A 16,775-nucleotide genomic window follows, 5' to 3' on the forward strand; every position below is an offset into this window, starting at 1 on the left:
ATTGGAAGTTAACGTAATGGACCAGGGGGGTGATCTTACCCCTGTACTCAGCACTGGTGAGGCCACACCTCCAGTCCCGTGTTCAGTTCTGGGCCCCTCACTACAGAAAGGACATTGAGCTATTAGAGTGTGTCCAGAGCAGGGCAACAAACGTGATTAAGAGTTTGGAGCAAATGTCTTACATGAAGTGGCTGAGGGAGCTGGGGATGTTTAGCCTGGAGATAAGGAGGTTGAGGGGAGACCTTATTGCACTCTACAGCTGCCTGACAGGAGGCTGTAAAGAGGTGGGGGTTGGCCTGTTCAATGAAGTTACAAGTGATAGGACAACAGGTAACGGCCTCAAGTTGCACCAGGGGAGGTTTAGATTGGATGTTAGGAAGAATTTCTTCAGTGAAAGGGTTGTTAGGCACTGGAACAGGCAGCCCAGGGCAGTGGTGGAGTCACCATCCCTGGAGATATTTAAGAGTCGTGTAGACACAGTACTTAGGGATTTAGTTTAGTTAAGGACTTGTCAGTGGTAGGTTGATGGTTGGACTCCATGACCTAAAAGGCCTTTTCCAACCAAGGTCATTCTGTGATTCCATGATGTCTGAAGGACAAAAATTACTACTTTGTTCAGAAAAAGTTTGGCTCACTTATTATGATGATTCTGGAAATTCTATAAATTTTCATTGATACAATGATCGTTTTTTCTTTTAAATCTTGCTCAGCTTTTCTCCTAGCATTGCTGGTGGAAGTGAGTGCCATTGATTTAACAAAAAACATTTCTATCTGATTTGTATTTGTCACCTCTGATTTGAAGACAAATGTAAAAACTGGGCCAATAAATCCTACAAGACAAAAATAGAAGTTATTCACCCATTTTCTCTGTGTTAGTCATAACCACAGCTATTTTTAATCTCTCATTCTCTTCAATCTCTCTATAATACTTCTGTTGTCTCATTATTTTTATCATTTTCCAAGCCCTAAGGAACTTGTAATATAACATGTTTGCCCATGATGCCCAGAACTCAGTTCTGGACTAATCAGGTAATTTTAAAATTCTGAGCTGTATGAGTACTTTGCTCTCTCTAACTATGCTGGCCCTTTGCATTAAAAACTGAACCTCATTTGTCACTGTGATCCATTCCATGAGCTTGATAAGGTACCACTTTAATTTCCTTATTGATTAAAAAAACCCCTACCTTGTCAATTTAAAAACAAAAGCAGAAGTCAATCATAACTAATGGAAAAACAGAGATCATAGAGAGGTATTTGTAATTTTACAGTCTAGTATAATAAATTCGTAAGCAAATTAGCTATTACATTGTAACCCTCTCCACAGTCATGTACACATGGTGCAGAAGGACAAGGATGCTGCTGCCTTAGGAGGATTTCTAACAACTTACTATCATGAACCATATATTATTGTCAGCTTCTTGAGTAACAACAAAGACCTTTTACTATGCTCTGACAACAAGCTTGCTTCTGACAAGTTGTAGCCAAGGGAGAGTATCTACAAAGAATCTAAGTACTTCAGAAGAAATAAAGAGGGTAGGAACTTTCCTATAAGAAATTGACAGACCTTGGCATTTCCCCAGATTTAAGCCCAGGAATCCCATTGGTTTCCATGCTGCAAGTGCTGTTAATAGTCAATTCAGACCACACACATAACTCAGAATCTGCTTAGGCTTACCTACTTATCTAGCATAAAGTCAGAGTTTTAGATGGAGAAGTAAATCCATCTTCCTCTTTGCTTCCTGAAGTAAGATTTGCATAACCAATCTTATCAGAGCACACAGGGAACCACAAAACACACAAGCTTTACTTCCCCAAAGAGCAGCAGCAGAAAATCCCAACTTCAGCCAGCCCAGAAACATCTGCCTTCCTTCTTACTTGTGAAAGGGAAAGGAAGGTCCTTCAAAGTGCCATATATTTCTCTTCTAAATTAAATCACTCTTCATCCTGTTACAAATGCAGAACACCAAGGAAAGCAGACTGCAGAGATCACCACTGTGTTAGTATCAACACAGCCCCTTAGCAAAGCCTTTAACACTACAGCAGCCACACCTCCTTCCCTCAGCAGCTGAGCTAATCCCTAAAACTGTTTCAACAGCCATACTTTTGCTATTATTTAGGAAGACAGAAGCTACAGAAGTTATTTTCACTGCTATGAGGTATTATTCCCCACACATGTGAATATTAATTTCTGACTGCCAGCATACACAATGGTAGGGGAGATGGATGTGGTCCCTTTGTAATATTTCAGAATATGAAGGGCTCCAATTAATCCTCTCCTTTCCTCATGGCATCTATTAACTTATCCACCGGGAAAACATAATTTCTATTAGTGAAAATCAAACGTCAAAATCTTCAACATATTATCCCACCACTCAACAGCCTGACCTTGCAAAGACTTAGCTTTAATCTTTATGGGCTGCAAGTATCCTCTTGACTCCAATCTGCTTAGAAGAGAGGCACGTGCATGAACTTTAGCAAGGCTGAAGGATCTGGGATTAAGAGCTACTGCTTTTGTTCTGGCAAATATGCAATCCACAATACAAAGCATCCAAGGAAAAAGGTAGGAATCTTTTAGCACTTCTCCCCCACTGTTTTCCTCACACAACAGAAATTCCCTGCAATGGGCAGAACTCCTGACAAGTTGCAGGAAAATTAAAGCAACGGTTCTACCCGCTTTCTGCAGGAGTTATTTTGGCAAGCTCAGGCCTTAAATGCCAAGGAGCATTTCAGGATTTGCTTGGACATGCACATATATGCGTCTTATTCATCTCAACAAAAGGGAACTCCACATACTTGGCTATTCAAGCTCGCCAAATATTTTACTAGAAGGTACTTGATTTTCATGTATTTGTACTGTATTAAGTACCTAGCTACTTTTTCAAACCAAGATTACATTTCAAACATCCATTTTTCAAAATCAATACATCTGAAAGTCTTGTTAACTAAGAGAACATGTCCTGCCTCAGCCTGTTCCTTTATCCTGCTTTGTCATAGCCATTCCACACCCGAGCCTGTGTTACATAGGTGCTCAGCATTTTGGAAATGGGAAGTTGCATTTTTTAGTTAAAGGTTATAGCATGCTCCTAGTAGCTTTCTCAAGCTGATGTTTATCAAACTTCCTAAAAAGATACAATAAGGTGTGTGTCCCTACAGTTACTTCTTTAGCAACTAAACTGCGTAGTACAAGGGAATCCACCCCCTGCCAAGACTGGTTTATAGACAATGTTGTTATCCTAGTTCCAAACACCCTACGAGGTACGTGCATGTTCTTCACTATGAGTAACTGAAGACACCAAAACTTGCAGTACAAGTATATAACTTGTGTGAAGTACCCCAGGGTATGACACGGCTGCGCACTCCAACTGCAGCTCTCCCTGTTGGCATTCTTCTCCAACGGAAAAAAAACAACCAACCAACACCTGTGGGCCACCTATTTTGGTGCAAAGAGAGGAAAAAAAAAACAACCCACTAGCAGTTTTCAGCAGGTTTTGTCTCCCCTCTTTTTTTTTTTTTAAAAAAAAGAAATAAATGGAGAGCTTAATTTAGTTTCCAAATTACGAAGTATTATTAAAAGTAGTTAGAGACCAGTTAAAACCCTTGAAACAGCACCAAAATGCACTACAATATTCTTTTATTTAGTTTACAGAAGAGTCTATCAGTACAGGTTGCAGAAAGAAAATGTTTAGTGCTATTTACAATTTGTTTTAAAACTCTGCTCTATACAAATTTAATTCTGATCAGTATGAACAATATTTTTGTAAATCTACTGCATATAAAGCATTTCGTCAAAGCAGTAACAATGAATAAAATAACCTGATTACATTTGAATGATGCCAATCATTCGAAAAAACGATTACACAGAACATCTGTAAGAGTTGTGGACACTTAAGTACAGACACAATGTCAACCTGTGACTCATTTTTTTCAAAGGCTAAAGCTATTTATATGGAATATTGTTCTATTATACTACACGCCAATCTATATTTAACTTCTATAGTTATGTATTTTATAAGATTTTTATTAAATATATTCTACACATATTTGTAATTTCACCCAGGAAGAATTCCTCCCCAGTGAAAAAATATAAAATCTTTTATATTTTTTTATTTTTATTTATTTTTATTTTTTACAGGTTTAGATGAAACTAGCTCATGCTTTAGTGCTGTGCAAATTTCTTTAGCATATCAACATTTAAATTATTGATATGAAATAAACGAATGGCATCCTTTTAAATTATGTATGCCTTCAAAAATCAGCTTCTGATTTTATTACAATTGCAAGCACTAATATCAAATGCAGATTACGTAAAGAAACAAAACTAGTACTATGGCAGAGGTTTTTTCTTTTTGCTTTTTCAACTTTAATAATTTTTTTTTTTAAGTTTCTAATGAGTAAGCATGACGGTGGACACTAAGGTACAGGTGAGAAATGACTGAAAAACACCAATTGCCAATATTCAAATACATAAAATTGATTAGTAAATAATGTTTCCTAACGTTTATGCACAATAATAAAAGCCTATGAACTACAGGAAATTACCCCTCCCATATTAAGGCTAGGAAATGCACTCTCTGCACTTGTTTGTGCTGTCTCAATAAGCACTCAGCTAACCTAGGAGATCAGAGTGCAACGCAGTAACGAAATAATCCATTTCGTCAGCCCTCCCCAGAGTGCTTCTAAATTACAGGCACATCATTTGTTTTTTTTGTTTGCTGCAGTGAAAATATATATAGTTAGACTTGGTTTAGTTAGTATTCTGTGCCAGTTAGGCCACTGAGGTTGACTTAGGTAGAATTGCTGTAACAGCTTTTCCTTTCATTTGGCCATAAGTGAGATTTGTTTTAATTATAGATAGACAATTTTCCAGTGTTGCAATACACGTTGTAGATTATTATTATTAGGTGTCTCAAATATTGTTAGAGATTGTTGATGATAGACTGTCAACCACACTTAGTGCAAACTGCATCTAATAAGCTTGACTGGTTAGATCCGGTTAATGGAGATTTCTGTGGTAGCAAAGTGATTCCTGCTATGGAAAAGAACACACCAAATTTTCAGGAGACTGAATTCTTCCAAGAACTGATGTACTGTAAGATTATTCAAAAAACAAAAAGGAGGAATTAAAAAAAAAAAAAAAAGAAGAAGAAAAAAGAAAAGTGTTCATAGATCTTTCTCTTAAAAAAAAAAGACTAATGAGACAGTGTTCGTGTAATACTTCAGTTCCACGGATTTACAGACAGGCTCTTCCTACAGGTGTCTGAAGCAGGGTAGGGCCTCTTCTATTCCAGCAGCATGAAAGACAAAGACTATATTACATCACACTTAGCAGGTAAAGCTAACAGGGTTACAGGATTACACAGCAATTGCTTTCTCCAGTTTTTTCACGGTTCCTCTGACCTGTGGAGCAAGAAAAGAGTTTTGCTTACACTCCATTTCTAAAGCAATTGGGTTAGTTTGTGTCTGAGTATGATCAATACAAACTTTTAAAAATTATCTTTTTAAAAAAGATAATAATTATTATAGACATGCTCACAGAACGGAAAAGTAAATCAGGAGTAGATTTTAACAATAAAAATGAAAGCTTCTAAGGTTTAAGTAAATGTCTGCATTTTACAAAAAATGGTAAAACCATAAAGTGAATTTCTTAGTTTTCTATAAGCAACATGTACAAAAGCATTTCATTACTTGCTTCACAAAAGACCATAGGACTTGACTTTCCTCTATGATGAATCACTCAGAAAGCCTGGAAGAGATCTGACTGCTTTGCCACGTACTTGAGGGAGAAACAGCTGTAGTGCTCAGCTTACCTTGAGAGTTTGGCTCTGGCAATGTCTCTCTAGCCACCAAATGCATCACTGTTGTTTTGCCAAAAGGAAGTTTTAATGCTGCAAAAGGAGAGAGGGAGATTTATTGATAGATTAGAGCAGTCTTCTTTCTTCAAAACACCCTATGGAAGCTAACTATAATTGGATTACCATCTGCTGAAGAGGTCATGCTGCTAGGTTTGAGCTGCTTGCTGAGTAGATTTATAAAGGTGTTTCTGGCTAAATTTTTGTAGATCTGGGTCTTGGGACCTGATAATAATCACTTAAGACACCGTGTTATTAGAGACATGATATTCCTGTTAGGAAACAGCTTTCCTCTGTTGAGTAAAAGCAGAAGTAGGCATCCATGCCAAAGCTCAGGTGCTAAGCACTTTATTGATAAGGATGCCAAAAAGTGGCCAACTCAGCCACTAAATTGTTGCTACTGAGACATCAAAACACTGAGCCACTACTGCAAAACAGATTTATATAAAATCTATTTTTATCCATGATACAGATTTTGTGAAATACAAAATGCCTGCATCTTCTTGCCTTTCAATATTAAACTGTAACATCGGCTGCATGTGAAAAACACAAAATGTAAAACATTTTTAATCAGATAAAGCAGTTCTCACAATGCTGCCTTTGTGGGCTTTAGTAACACAAAATAACACTACTGAAGCTCTCCTCAATTTGTTTTGCTTGTTTCTGAAAATAAAATTCTAAAATTATCATTTTCACATTCTGATTTAAGTATACCAACACAGTGCTATATTTATGGTTTTTGCAATGTAGTATGATATTTATCAAAACTTCTAGTCTCCTTGAAAAGATTCTATGTTGCCCATTATATCTACCAGATCCTCATTGCCAGATTAAATATTCTGAACTTTGATATACTTCAATTATTTGGAGGGGAGCTATTTTTACAAGTTCTTCACATAACTTTAGTTTTGTTTCCTCTCTCCAACTCCTATGATTAAGCACCTTGATAAATTTTCAGAGAAATTGAAGATAAAGATGCTATGTCTAAATTTCATATCTCCCCCCCCATAAAGGAAAAAAAGTTAGTGATAAATGTAGTAAGAATTTAAGCCTAACTACACAGATCATTCTGACTTGAGTAGAATTTGTCCTCTCAAATCCAGTTTACATCTTCTGATTTCACAAACAGTGCACCAAGGTATTTGAAGTGAAAAATGCATAATGAATGTCCAATACAACTGAAGGTAACTGAAGAGAATGATGTCTCTAGTTTAATCACCACAGCATAGAGTCAAAACCAAGTAATACAAAATAAATCAACCTAGCACTGGGTTACTGCATGTATTAGGTACAAGGCTAGCCACAACATTGCTACTAAATGATGTACATCCCCTGTGTGTGTCTGAAAAAATGCAAGTTGTGATTAAAACACAGGTGTAAGCATATGGAGAGATACACAGCTCCACAAGCTGCTCTGAAGTAGCTGTACACTGGCAATTGCCTTATGTATAGATAGTCAGATCTGAAAGTTGCTTGGTTTACTTGAAGCTCTGCCTGTGCCTGCAACTAGAAGCTATTGATATCTTTAAGTCTGACAAGGATGAAGTATTTTGTGTTCTTGATTCTGTCATACAATTGAAAACTCTACAGAGATCATATTAACAGTCTGTTAAACTCAATGGAATAGGATTGTCCTGATGGAGTGAACTCTTAAGAAGCAAAAAGTGCAAAATATTACAAACTAATCACATCAGGGACACCTTTTATAGTATCAAGACACTTGAGGAGACTTGATTAGTGAGCTGTGGATATTAATTATTTACAGTAATCAAGTAAAAGTATGCTAATGTTTCAATTAACTAATTTCAGTTAGTAGTTCGCATAGTTCACACAAGTTCTTATTAGCAATTTCCAGCATCTTGCTTGGAGCACCATGACAGAATCTGGGCACACTAACCTATGCTCATAATCCTTTCTTGCTCTTGTCTTCGTTTTCTCACCCCTTTCTCTCACTTAAACTAAACTTGTAATTCATTCCTTTCCCATCTGTTTAATTCCACTTTTATTACAGACCTTCTATTGTCAGAATGTACTTTTCACCCTGCCTTTTGGTATGTGTATGGCACAGGGTGGGTTGGCCTCCCTTCCCTCTCTCTTTAGGGAAGTAAAACACTGCTGATTACAATTATGTACCAATTATGTACTACTCTGCTACTTAACATTATTTCAAGTACAAACTGCAGACCAAATATTTAGCTAAAGGATGAAATGTCCTGCTGGAAGCTGAACAACATGCCTTGCTAGCTAAATCTCCAAACCTTCACCCAGGCAGGACACAACAAAGAGGTGTGGCTCAAGCACTGCAGACAGGAGTGGCATAGCTTTACAGAAGGGTCTATTTGTCTTTACCACTTCCAGTGCCATTGCCTCTACTGTGCCTGCAGTGACAGTCCATTCAGAGAAGCTAGCAAAAGAGATGGTTTCTTTAAAATGAAATTTTCCACTCTAAACCCAGTTTTTTCTATCAAATTGCCATTTTTTATGTTTCTTAGTTTAAAGCAGTTGCAAATTCATAAGACCCTGTGAGGTTACAACTAGAACACTGCCATGTCATTATAATATGTGAACAAAAATGGGCTCCTGTTAAAAAAGAAAACACCAAACTGTTTCCTTGGAAACTTCAGTTTCATTAGTTGATAAAGTGACTTTCAGTACACAGAAGGTCCAAATTCCAGTCAGTATTCCCTAATCACCTAAAGCAAATAAAACACTATGTGCTATAACTCAGTTATAGAGAGCTGCAGACAGAAAAGCTCAATGCAACTGTACTATAATAAACAGCATAAGAAACTAATATTGTATTTAGCAAGAAATCCCTTCTCCACTCCCTCCTCCTTTAAAGATAACTAGTCCACTTAGGGTTATATCTAATGAACACCACAAACTGAAGTAACAGCCTTTTCAGGTTGCTTCATGAATTGCTGTTCCCCTTTGAGCTGTATAGCCTTACTCCAGATAATTTCTTTAGTACTGAAGTAATCCAATGTTTTAGGGATGCTTTCTCTTAATATAATATAGCAAGAAAAAAATATTTGAAAAACACTACTATACATGTAAGATCCTTAGGGTAAAATCAGGATGATTAAATTGCAACGCATGAATGATTAATGACCTAAAATGCCCTGAGCCCAAGTAAGTGTTCAAAATCCATAGATCTGAGTTAATGCAAGAATCAACAGCATGCAGCTATTTTTCACCTTAACTCATTAAACAATATATTAAATCACAGAATGGTTCAGGTTGGAAGGAACTTTAAAGATCATCTAGTTCCAAAACCCCTTGCCATGGGCAGGGACACCTCCCACTAGACCAGGTTGCTCAAAGCCCCATCCAACCTGCCCTTGAACACTTCCATGGATGGGGCTTCCACAGCTTCCCTGGGCAGCCTGTGCCAGTGTCTCACCACCCTCACAGGAAAGAATTTCTCCCTAATATGTAATCTAAATCTACCCTCTTTCTGCTTGAAACCTCTACTCCTTATCTATTGCCAACTATCCTTGTAAAAATCTATATTAAATATTAAAAGGAGTTTCAGATTTAGACAAATGTCACTAAACAGAACAAGCACTGGTGGTCAAGAGCAACACCTGGAGAAGAATGGCAAAGAAAATCCCATTTAGCTGTCCTTGCCTGGAAAATCTAGGGTAAGACTAGCATCTCCAATTGCAGAGATGATCCAAGACATTTGTCTTTCAACCCCATTACTTCTGCTACTAGCTACACTCATTGGCACCTGGTAAACATACAAATTCAAGAATGAATTAAAATTTGAGAATTCTCAGAGCTGAACTGACAATGACCTTGTTTGTATATATATAGCAGCATTAAAAAATTATTTATATGGAGAGTAAATCTATTCTAAAAATACATCACTAGCCAACATTGGTAATGGTAGAAAGTGAATCAATGGCTATACCATCCCAGTCACTTCTTCTTTAAAAAGATTACCACAAGCAGCCCAGAAATAGTCTTTTCAAGTTCATTTTAACTTCAAAAACATTTCATTGGTGATATTGTATTATAATCTCCTCTCTGTACCACACGCAAGTACCAAGTACATGAACAACTTAAACATACAGAGAAAGACAAGTATTTTATTTTTTTTACTGGCATAGAAAATAGTCTCATTTTGTTTGGTCATTGAAACAGATGGTATTCATACTGCTAACTTTTATCTACAAAAGGAAAGACTACTGTTAGTAGTTTGTGCCATAGCTCTACCAAAGGTATCCATCAAAACATGTAATTGTGGGAATCAACTTGCCACAAGGGGGCAGAGTTGAATTGCATTTCCTTAGCATATGAAGTGAAGCAATTTCGTTTTGTTTTCACATAACTATGCAATTGTATCCCTGGGAGAGCACTGGACAGCAAGAATGCTTCCCCTCATTCTCATTCATAGGGTGTCCTCCTTCATTGCACAAAGATTTAAAGTATTCTTTAACCAATTACCATAAAGTTTATCAAACATTTTTTAATACTTCAGACGTTTATGAGGTAGCTTACCCTCAAAATGCAGTGTAAGAGAGGCAAAACAAGATACTACATTTAGAAACACAACAAATAAAAGCAGCATAACTGTTTATTTATGCAATAGAAGACTTGACTTAGTTGGTGGTTCCTCCCCCAAAGTTTAACAACTAGTGGTAACAAGATGGAAAAATACACAAAAGATACAATGTGACTCTTATGCAGAGGAAAAATAGTATATAGCAAGCCATCCTGTGATCTTTAACAGTGAAGTAGTATTTACTGCACAGTAAATAAATATCCCCTTTGCCTGGCTGTCACATGCATAATGAAGATTATTTTCATACCTCCTAATGTCACATTGCCATGAAGAAACCTCCCTTGATAAATAAGCCTTAAGATATTTGGACTGCTGACTTGTTCTTCTTCCCAATCTGAAAAGAAGCAAGAGAATTTTCAATTACATTGTAATAAGAACACCATTTGGTATTTCTCTCACCTATACCCAGGAAGGAAAAACCCCTAAGAACAGGACTCTTACATGAATCGCCAAAGAAAGCATCGGGTGAGGATACAGAAAGGCAGTTCAAGGCTAGAACTCCTGATAATCTATTTTTACATTCATTATTTGACACTGGGCATTGAAACACATAATTTCATGCCTGCAAATATAAATATTACTAACTTACATGAGAGACTGAATCTGATACTGGGCACATACACAAGTCCTACACAAAATATTCCATAAGTACAAGTAGCCACCTGAGGTTTAATACCCACTCGGCTAAAACTACCTTAATTTCTTTCCATTCAGAAGATTCTCAAGCCATACTCCTCACCAGCTAACGGGAGTCGTTCTCGAGCAACGGGAAGCAGCCGCATACACAGCAAAAGCACATGCGATGGAGCTTTTGAAACAGGATTCTCAGCTGGCAGCACTGAAAAGGCTCTTCGTGCTGCTCAGCGTTCGATGACGGCCAGATCCGACCAGTGAAACGCCCAGAGGGGACACTGACCTGAGCAGCCCCGACGGAGCCTGAACAGAGCGCTCTCACGGAGGAGGTGCTGACTGAGCCATTTTAAGGCACTTCTTAAAGGCTGATCTGTGGATGTTTTTATGTGGCAAACAGTGATTCGGGAAAAGCAAGAGCGCATTTTCCTATAATGCATTTCCTATAATGCCTAAGCATCCATAAATAATTTATAAGCTTAAAATATCTTTTCCTACTCTTTTACCATTCCCTGTCACAATGTGAACAACAAATAAATGTGTACTTTACTTTCAGAACAAACATCATAAAACCTTAAAATGTTCTATTTAAATGTGCTCTCTGGGAATACGTCTTCTGTTTCTTAGCTGACCAGATATCTGGCAACAGCTGTTCACAAATGTTCTCCCTTTCTGCTTTTGTAGTGTTTATATACCAAAATGAATATTCAGCAAGGGATCATGACAAGTAACAGAAACCAACCTGTTCACTGGGGCCATACAATTAACATACAGTCAGTAGCAACTAGCACCACAAAAAAAAAGAACTGAAAAGGGGAGAAGAGGAAGCATTTAAAACAAAAGCTCCGGCTGCGGAGGGTGTTTGGGGAGGCATCTGGTGTGCAAAAGCAAGCAGGCCATCACACAGCAGAGGGCAGGGCTGGTACCCAGAGCAGGCGCTGCTGCATGTTCCTGCTTTATGAGATTAGATCCCATTAGACAACCAAAGCTATTTTGAATCTCAAGGATTTCCACTCAGAGTCTGATTCAATTGTCTTGCAATTCAAGCACATGCCCGTTTTGCTATGCTGTGAAGGGGGCTGTGTTAAGGAACTTAATTATCACACTGCTAGGATTAATGTTTTTTTTGGAAGATACCAATTTTTCTATTTATTTATTTTACTCCATACAGCCTGAACTCCACTATACTATGACTGTAAAGAGAGGTTCAGCCAGTTTAAAGTGCCCTCATGATGTAAAACAGCAACCAAAAAAAGACAGACTGTATCTTGGCACAGGTATTTGCTCATTGTTAAGCTGCCAATTTACCCATCCTTTTAATTTTTGTTTCTTGGCTGGCAGTCTGAAACATTTCTTTTTGACATTATTTCAAATTTTAATTTCCACTGATGACTACATGAGCCAAGCAGAAGATATTTACCTACAACTTTTTTTTTTCTTTTTTTTTCTTTTTTCTTTTTTCTTTTTTTTTTTTCTTTTAAGTTCAGCAGATAATTGCCATACATTAAAAAGCTTTATACTGTTTAGAAGAAAATGGGCGGAGGGCTGCTGGGAAGAACACGTAACTTATCTACATTATATACCTTAAAATAAATTTGGCGTTTTCCACTAAAAGTCAAGAGATCCTTAACTAACAACTATATTGCAAAAAGAGGGGAGGAGGGGTTTTCCTTGATCTTGCCAGCATGTGCCTAAGGATACTTTATGACTTTTTTCCCCCCACAAGATCATAACAAGTCAAAATGGTGGTAAACCCAGACGTTTCATATAAACTCTATTTCAAGAAAACTTTAAGTCCTCATCAAGATTTCACAGCCCTGTGGCAAAGAAGAACACTCTCAGTCTGAAAACAGTTAGTAGGCTAATGCTTGTGAAAACCTATTCACTATTCTGAAGTAGATTTTTCCTGTCTTTTGAATTTACACCATTCTTCTTTGCACAGGCAGTTAAACATTCATCAAGATTTAGACTAAGCACTCCAGCAAAGGACAGTAGGTATTTCAACTAAGGCTTCCATGTTTGGTTCTACTTTTCTTATTCTTAAAAAAACCCACAAAAACAAAACAAAAAACATTCAAGAAAAAAAAGATACTTTAAAGTCTGGGTTTCTTCCCAGCTCTAAACTCATAATCTGGAGCCTTCAAGCTCTTTGCCAGACTGGGAACATGACACCACATGTTCAGGAATAAACTTGAGTAAGAAAAAAAAAAAATGTTCTGCTTTTACCAGTTCATATAGAAAAAGAGATAACATTTGGTCATGACAACTTTGTTGTAGGCATAAATTAAAATACGTAGAGTAGCTACACAGATGCTACAACCACTAGATTTCTTACTGTAAATGTGTTTTACATCTATTATACTTCAGAGAACTAAAAACCTCCTCCTTCATGACATATTTTACTAAATATATAATGCTGCATCCCAGCAGAAAAAACCAAAACAAACCAACCAAAACACAACAGCAGAGAAGTCCCCTGAAACTTTGTTCTTACAGACCTCAATTAACAGTTGAAGGCCTAAAATATGGCTTATCAAGACTAACTTTTTGGTATGAGTTATCATCCGTCATAGCTTTTTGACAAAGGCACCACACAAACATACTGCAATGTTTTAGTTTGTGAAAAAGCAGTCTTTTTTAACAGCAAAACAGTAACCCAAATGAAGTCCTGTACCAAAAGAAGCATTTTCTTTCATGGTATGTAATGTTATGTCTGTGTTTTGGCTATTTTCCCATGAAATCATAGTCAGGGGAACAGAAGCACTTTGTTTTTGTGGAACTATTCACATATGTGAATACACATCTTAAGTTTTCAGTTACATTTTCTGAAGCTAGTATTCCTACATAACACCAAGTATATTCATACAAACAACCCCAGTTTCCCTTGGTCTTTTAACATTTCTTAAAATGTTCTTTAATATTTGTTGTGTTTGGGGTTTTTTTTCCATGGAAAAATATCATTATTACAGATCCTTTCCAAGGTAGTGCAGTAAGGAAGAAGTACTTCAGACTCAGTTTCACAAATGTGACATGCCATGTTTTATTTACTTCAGCTGTTTTCATGTAAGAGGCTTTGTATCTTCAAGATTTCCTCATGCTTACTAGGATACTCTAACAAGACTGATCAAGAAAAGCACCTGAAGATAAAGGGAAAGAAGTACTTCAGTTTGGGGAAGCAAATTTTCGTAGTAAAAAGGAATAGTCCAGACATTTAAAAATCTGTCTAACCAAAGAAACAGGGAAAAAGAAGGCAACAGTTGTTTTTCTGTACAGATCTATGCCCAAATATGCAACAAACATACTGAATTTGAACCCTGAGAATGGAGATGGGTTTATTGACACTTTAGTCTGAAAATACAGGGAAGCTTCTAGCACACCACTTAAAAAGCCAAAAGCACAGTGCTACTCACCCATGGGCCAGTTGTCATACACATGCTTTGCGATATCTGCAGCAGAGTCATTTGGTGAAAACAGGAACTCTTTCGTTTTCCCGCTTACCAAGATGAGGCGCAAATTTATCTGTAAAAAACCCACAGTATTAGGAAAGTTCCCAAAGAATATTTAAATTTTTAAGGTTACTAAAAAGTTGCCGTTGGTTTTAGAAGATTGGTCCAAAGTGAAAAACAGTTGGGAAAAATAGTTTAAGACAGTATTAAAACAGGTCAATAAAATTTTGTTTACACATAATCTAGGAAAATTAAATTCTAACAGCTGGCTTTTTTGATAGTAAACACCAGAAGATTCTGGTAGGTAGTAATTGAATCAATTGTACCACTTAAAAAAAATTTTCAGCATAGTATAAAGAAATTCCAGCCAAGACACCCTGAGAACGTATCTTCTTGAATGAAAAAGAAAAATAAAATCCTGAAAAATTACCCTGAACAAAGCGCACTAAAAAAATTCTAATCTGCACCTTAACAGTCTTCGAGCCTCAGTAAAAGCCCTAGCATGCTCTCCAGAATGGTTTTTGTCATCCCTGATCTCACCCACTGCACCTCCTACAAAACACTAGGGAGTCAGACAGCATCCTTCCTCAGTCCCAGCTGCTACAGAACTTGAACCCGCTCTTGTCTTTCACTACAAGCAAAATGGTTGAAATCCACATGCAACGCACTCATCACATCACATCACAGTTTTTCTATCATGGATTTCCTCTATTGAACCATCAGTATCTTCAGCTATAACCTTCCTCTCTTCTATTTGCAAGTTACTGGATATAATTCCTTTTCTCTATTGTATTAAATAAGCTGTGTAAAGAGCTCACTGTGACATTATTTACAATACAAAAGAGATTAAATTTTGGCTCCTCAAACAACTGCTAGCAAGGTCACAAAATGTGTTGGGGTAGGTAGCACTTGTGAATGTCCATGGCAAGTAGGAGTCTAGCTGCCTGAATGGCATCAACTTTTAGCAAGACTTTGGCATACCTAGTGCTTCAATATTTTATTTTTTTTTACAAATCACGCTCTCAAACTGTGGCTTTCATTTTAAGTTGCAATGAAGCTTTCCTTGTTGGAATTCAGAAAACTTTTCTAAATCAGATACAAAAGGAAAAAAATTACAGCAATTCCCAAGTTTTCAAGGCTTTTCTGGGTCTCAGCACATCAAATTCACTGAACACGACAGCCCTGCCTCAGTTACCTACTCTCCACACGTTTCAGAAGCTCCAGATAGTCTCTTGTGAATGTTTTGGATTGGATTCATCCCACCTATCTTCAAGCACCTAATGGAGGTATCCAAATTACAATCTCTATTATCCTGCACACTTCAATGTCAATGAAGAAAATGACCTCTCCAAAAAGCAATTCAGTCTCTATTTCAAAGTGTAGCAAGGATATAAAGAGTTAGCATAAAGGGGCTAGTTTCCACTCCCTGTCCCTCTGCTAACATCTTTCAGAAAATATGAGTTCTGCCACTAGCACACAAAAGAAGTAAAGCAGTAGCTGTCTCTGAGAAAGCACCACAGCCACTGCAGGAGTATGGCTGCATACCAGGAAACTGAAAAAACAGAGAAGCTGTGGGAATGCTGTTTAGTAAAAGCCAATTAACAAAATTCATAACGCATCTGGCTGCAAACATTAAAGTTCTGTTTTCTTTCATATTTCTAGAATTATTAAGGAATTATTTTCAAATCTCACCAAGATTTAGCAGAAAACACAGACCAAGTTCCACTATCCCTGTTTACTCAAAAGACCTGGCGACTGTAATGAATTAAAACTTAAAAATGTTATGCCTAAATTCAGCTATGATCAGACTACATCCACGTGTTTTGCTTATGTTGTCTCTCAGTTTAAGTAGTTACCGCTCTCTTAGCTGTCTCCACCCGTGTATGTATAGACAACATTTTTATGGTTTATTTAGCTGGACTACCCAAGACAATTTTTCAAGCTTTCCTTAGGTACGTTACCAGTTTACTAGGAGCCTGGCTCTGCACTTTTAATTTTCTTCTCTTTTCTCCTCAAAATAGATAACTATTTCTGTAGTATATTAAATGATGCCACACCAGATTCTTGTGTAACATGAATAACCTCCTCTGTCTACTAGAAGCATCTTAGAATGGTCTGGGTTGGAAGCGACATTAATGATCATCCAGTTCCAACCCCCTTGCATGGGCAGGGACACCTCCCACTAGACCAGGTTGCTCAAAGCTCCATCCAACCTGGCTGTGAACACTTCCAGGGAGGGGGTATCCACAGCTTCTCGGTTATTATGCCCCAAGAGTACAA

General features: G+C 37.3%; 1 protein-coding gene across 1 annotated transcript in view; it reads right to left on the minus strand.

The window, feature by feature from the left end:
* Positions 1 to 3,614: 3,614 nt before the first annotated feature.
* The window catches only part of UBL3 (ubiquitin-like 3), a 118,099-nt gene continuing 104,938 nt past the window's right edge, over positions 3,615 to 16,775 (minus strand). Inside the window, exons 2-5 of the mRNA XM_010005656.1 lie at positions 14,460 to 14,568; positions 10,667 to 10,753; positions 5,808 to 5,885; positions 3,615 to 5,397 (exon numbers count right to left, since the gene is read on the minus strand). Coding sequence (XP_010003958.1) covers positions 5,345 to 5,397; positions 5,808 to 5,885; positions 10,667 to 10,753; positions 14,460 to 14,568 — 327 coding nt within the window. The 3' untranslated portion in view covers positions 3,615 to 5,344. The remainder of the gene's footprint in view (positions 5,398 to 5,807; positions 5,886 to 10,666; positions 10,754 to 14,459; positions 14,569 to 16,775) is intronic.

The sequence above is a fragment of the Chaetura pelagica genome, unplaced genomic scaffold, assembly GCF_000747805.2.
Source record: "Chaetura pelagica isolate M959 unplaced genomic scaffold, ChaPel_1.0 scaffold269, whole genome shotgun sequence".
In the NCBI taxonomy this organism is placed as follows: domain Eukaryota; kingdom Metazoa; phylum Chordata; class Aves; order Apodiformes; family Apodidae; genus Chaetura; species Chaetura pelagica.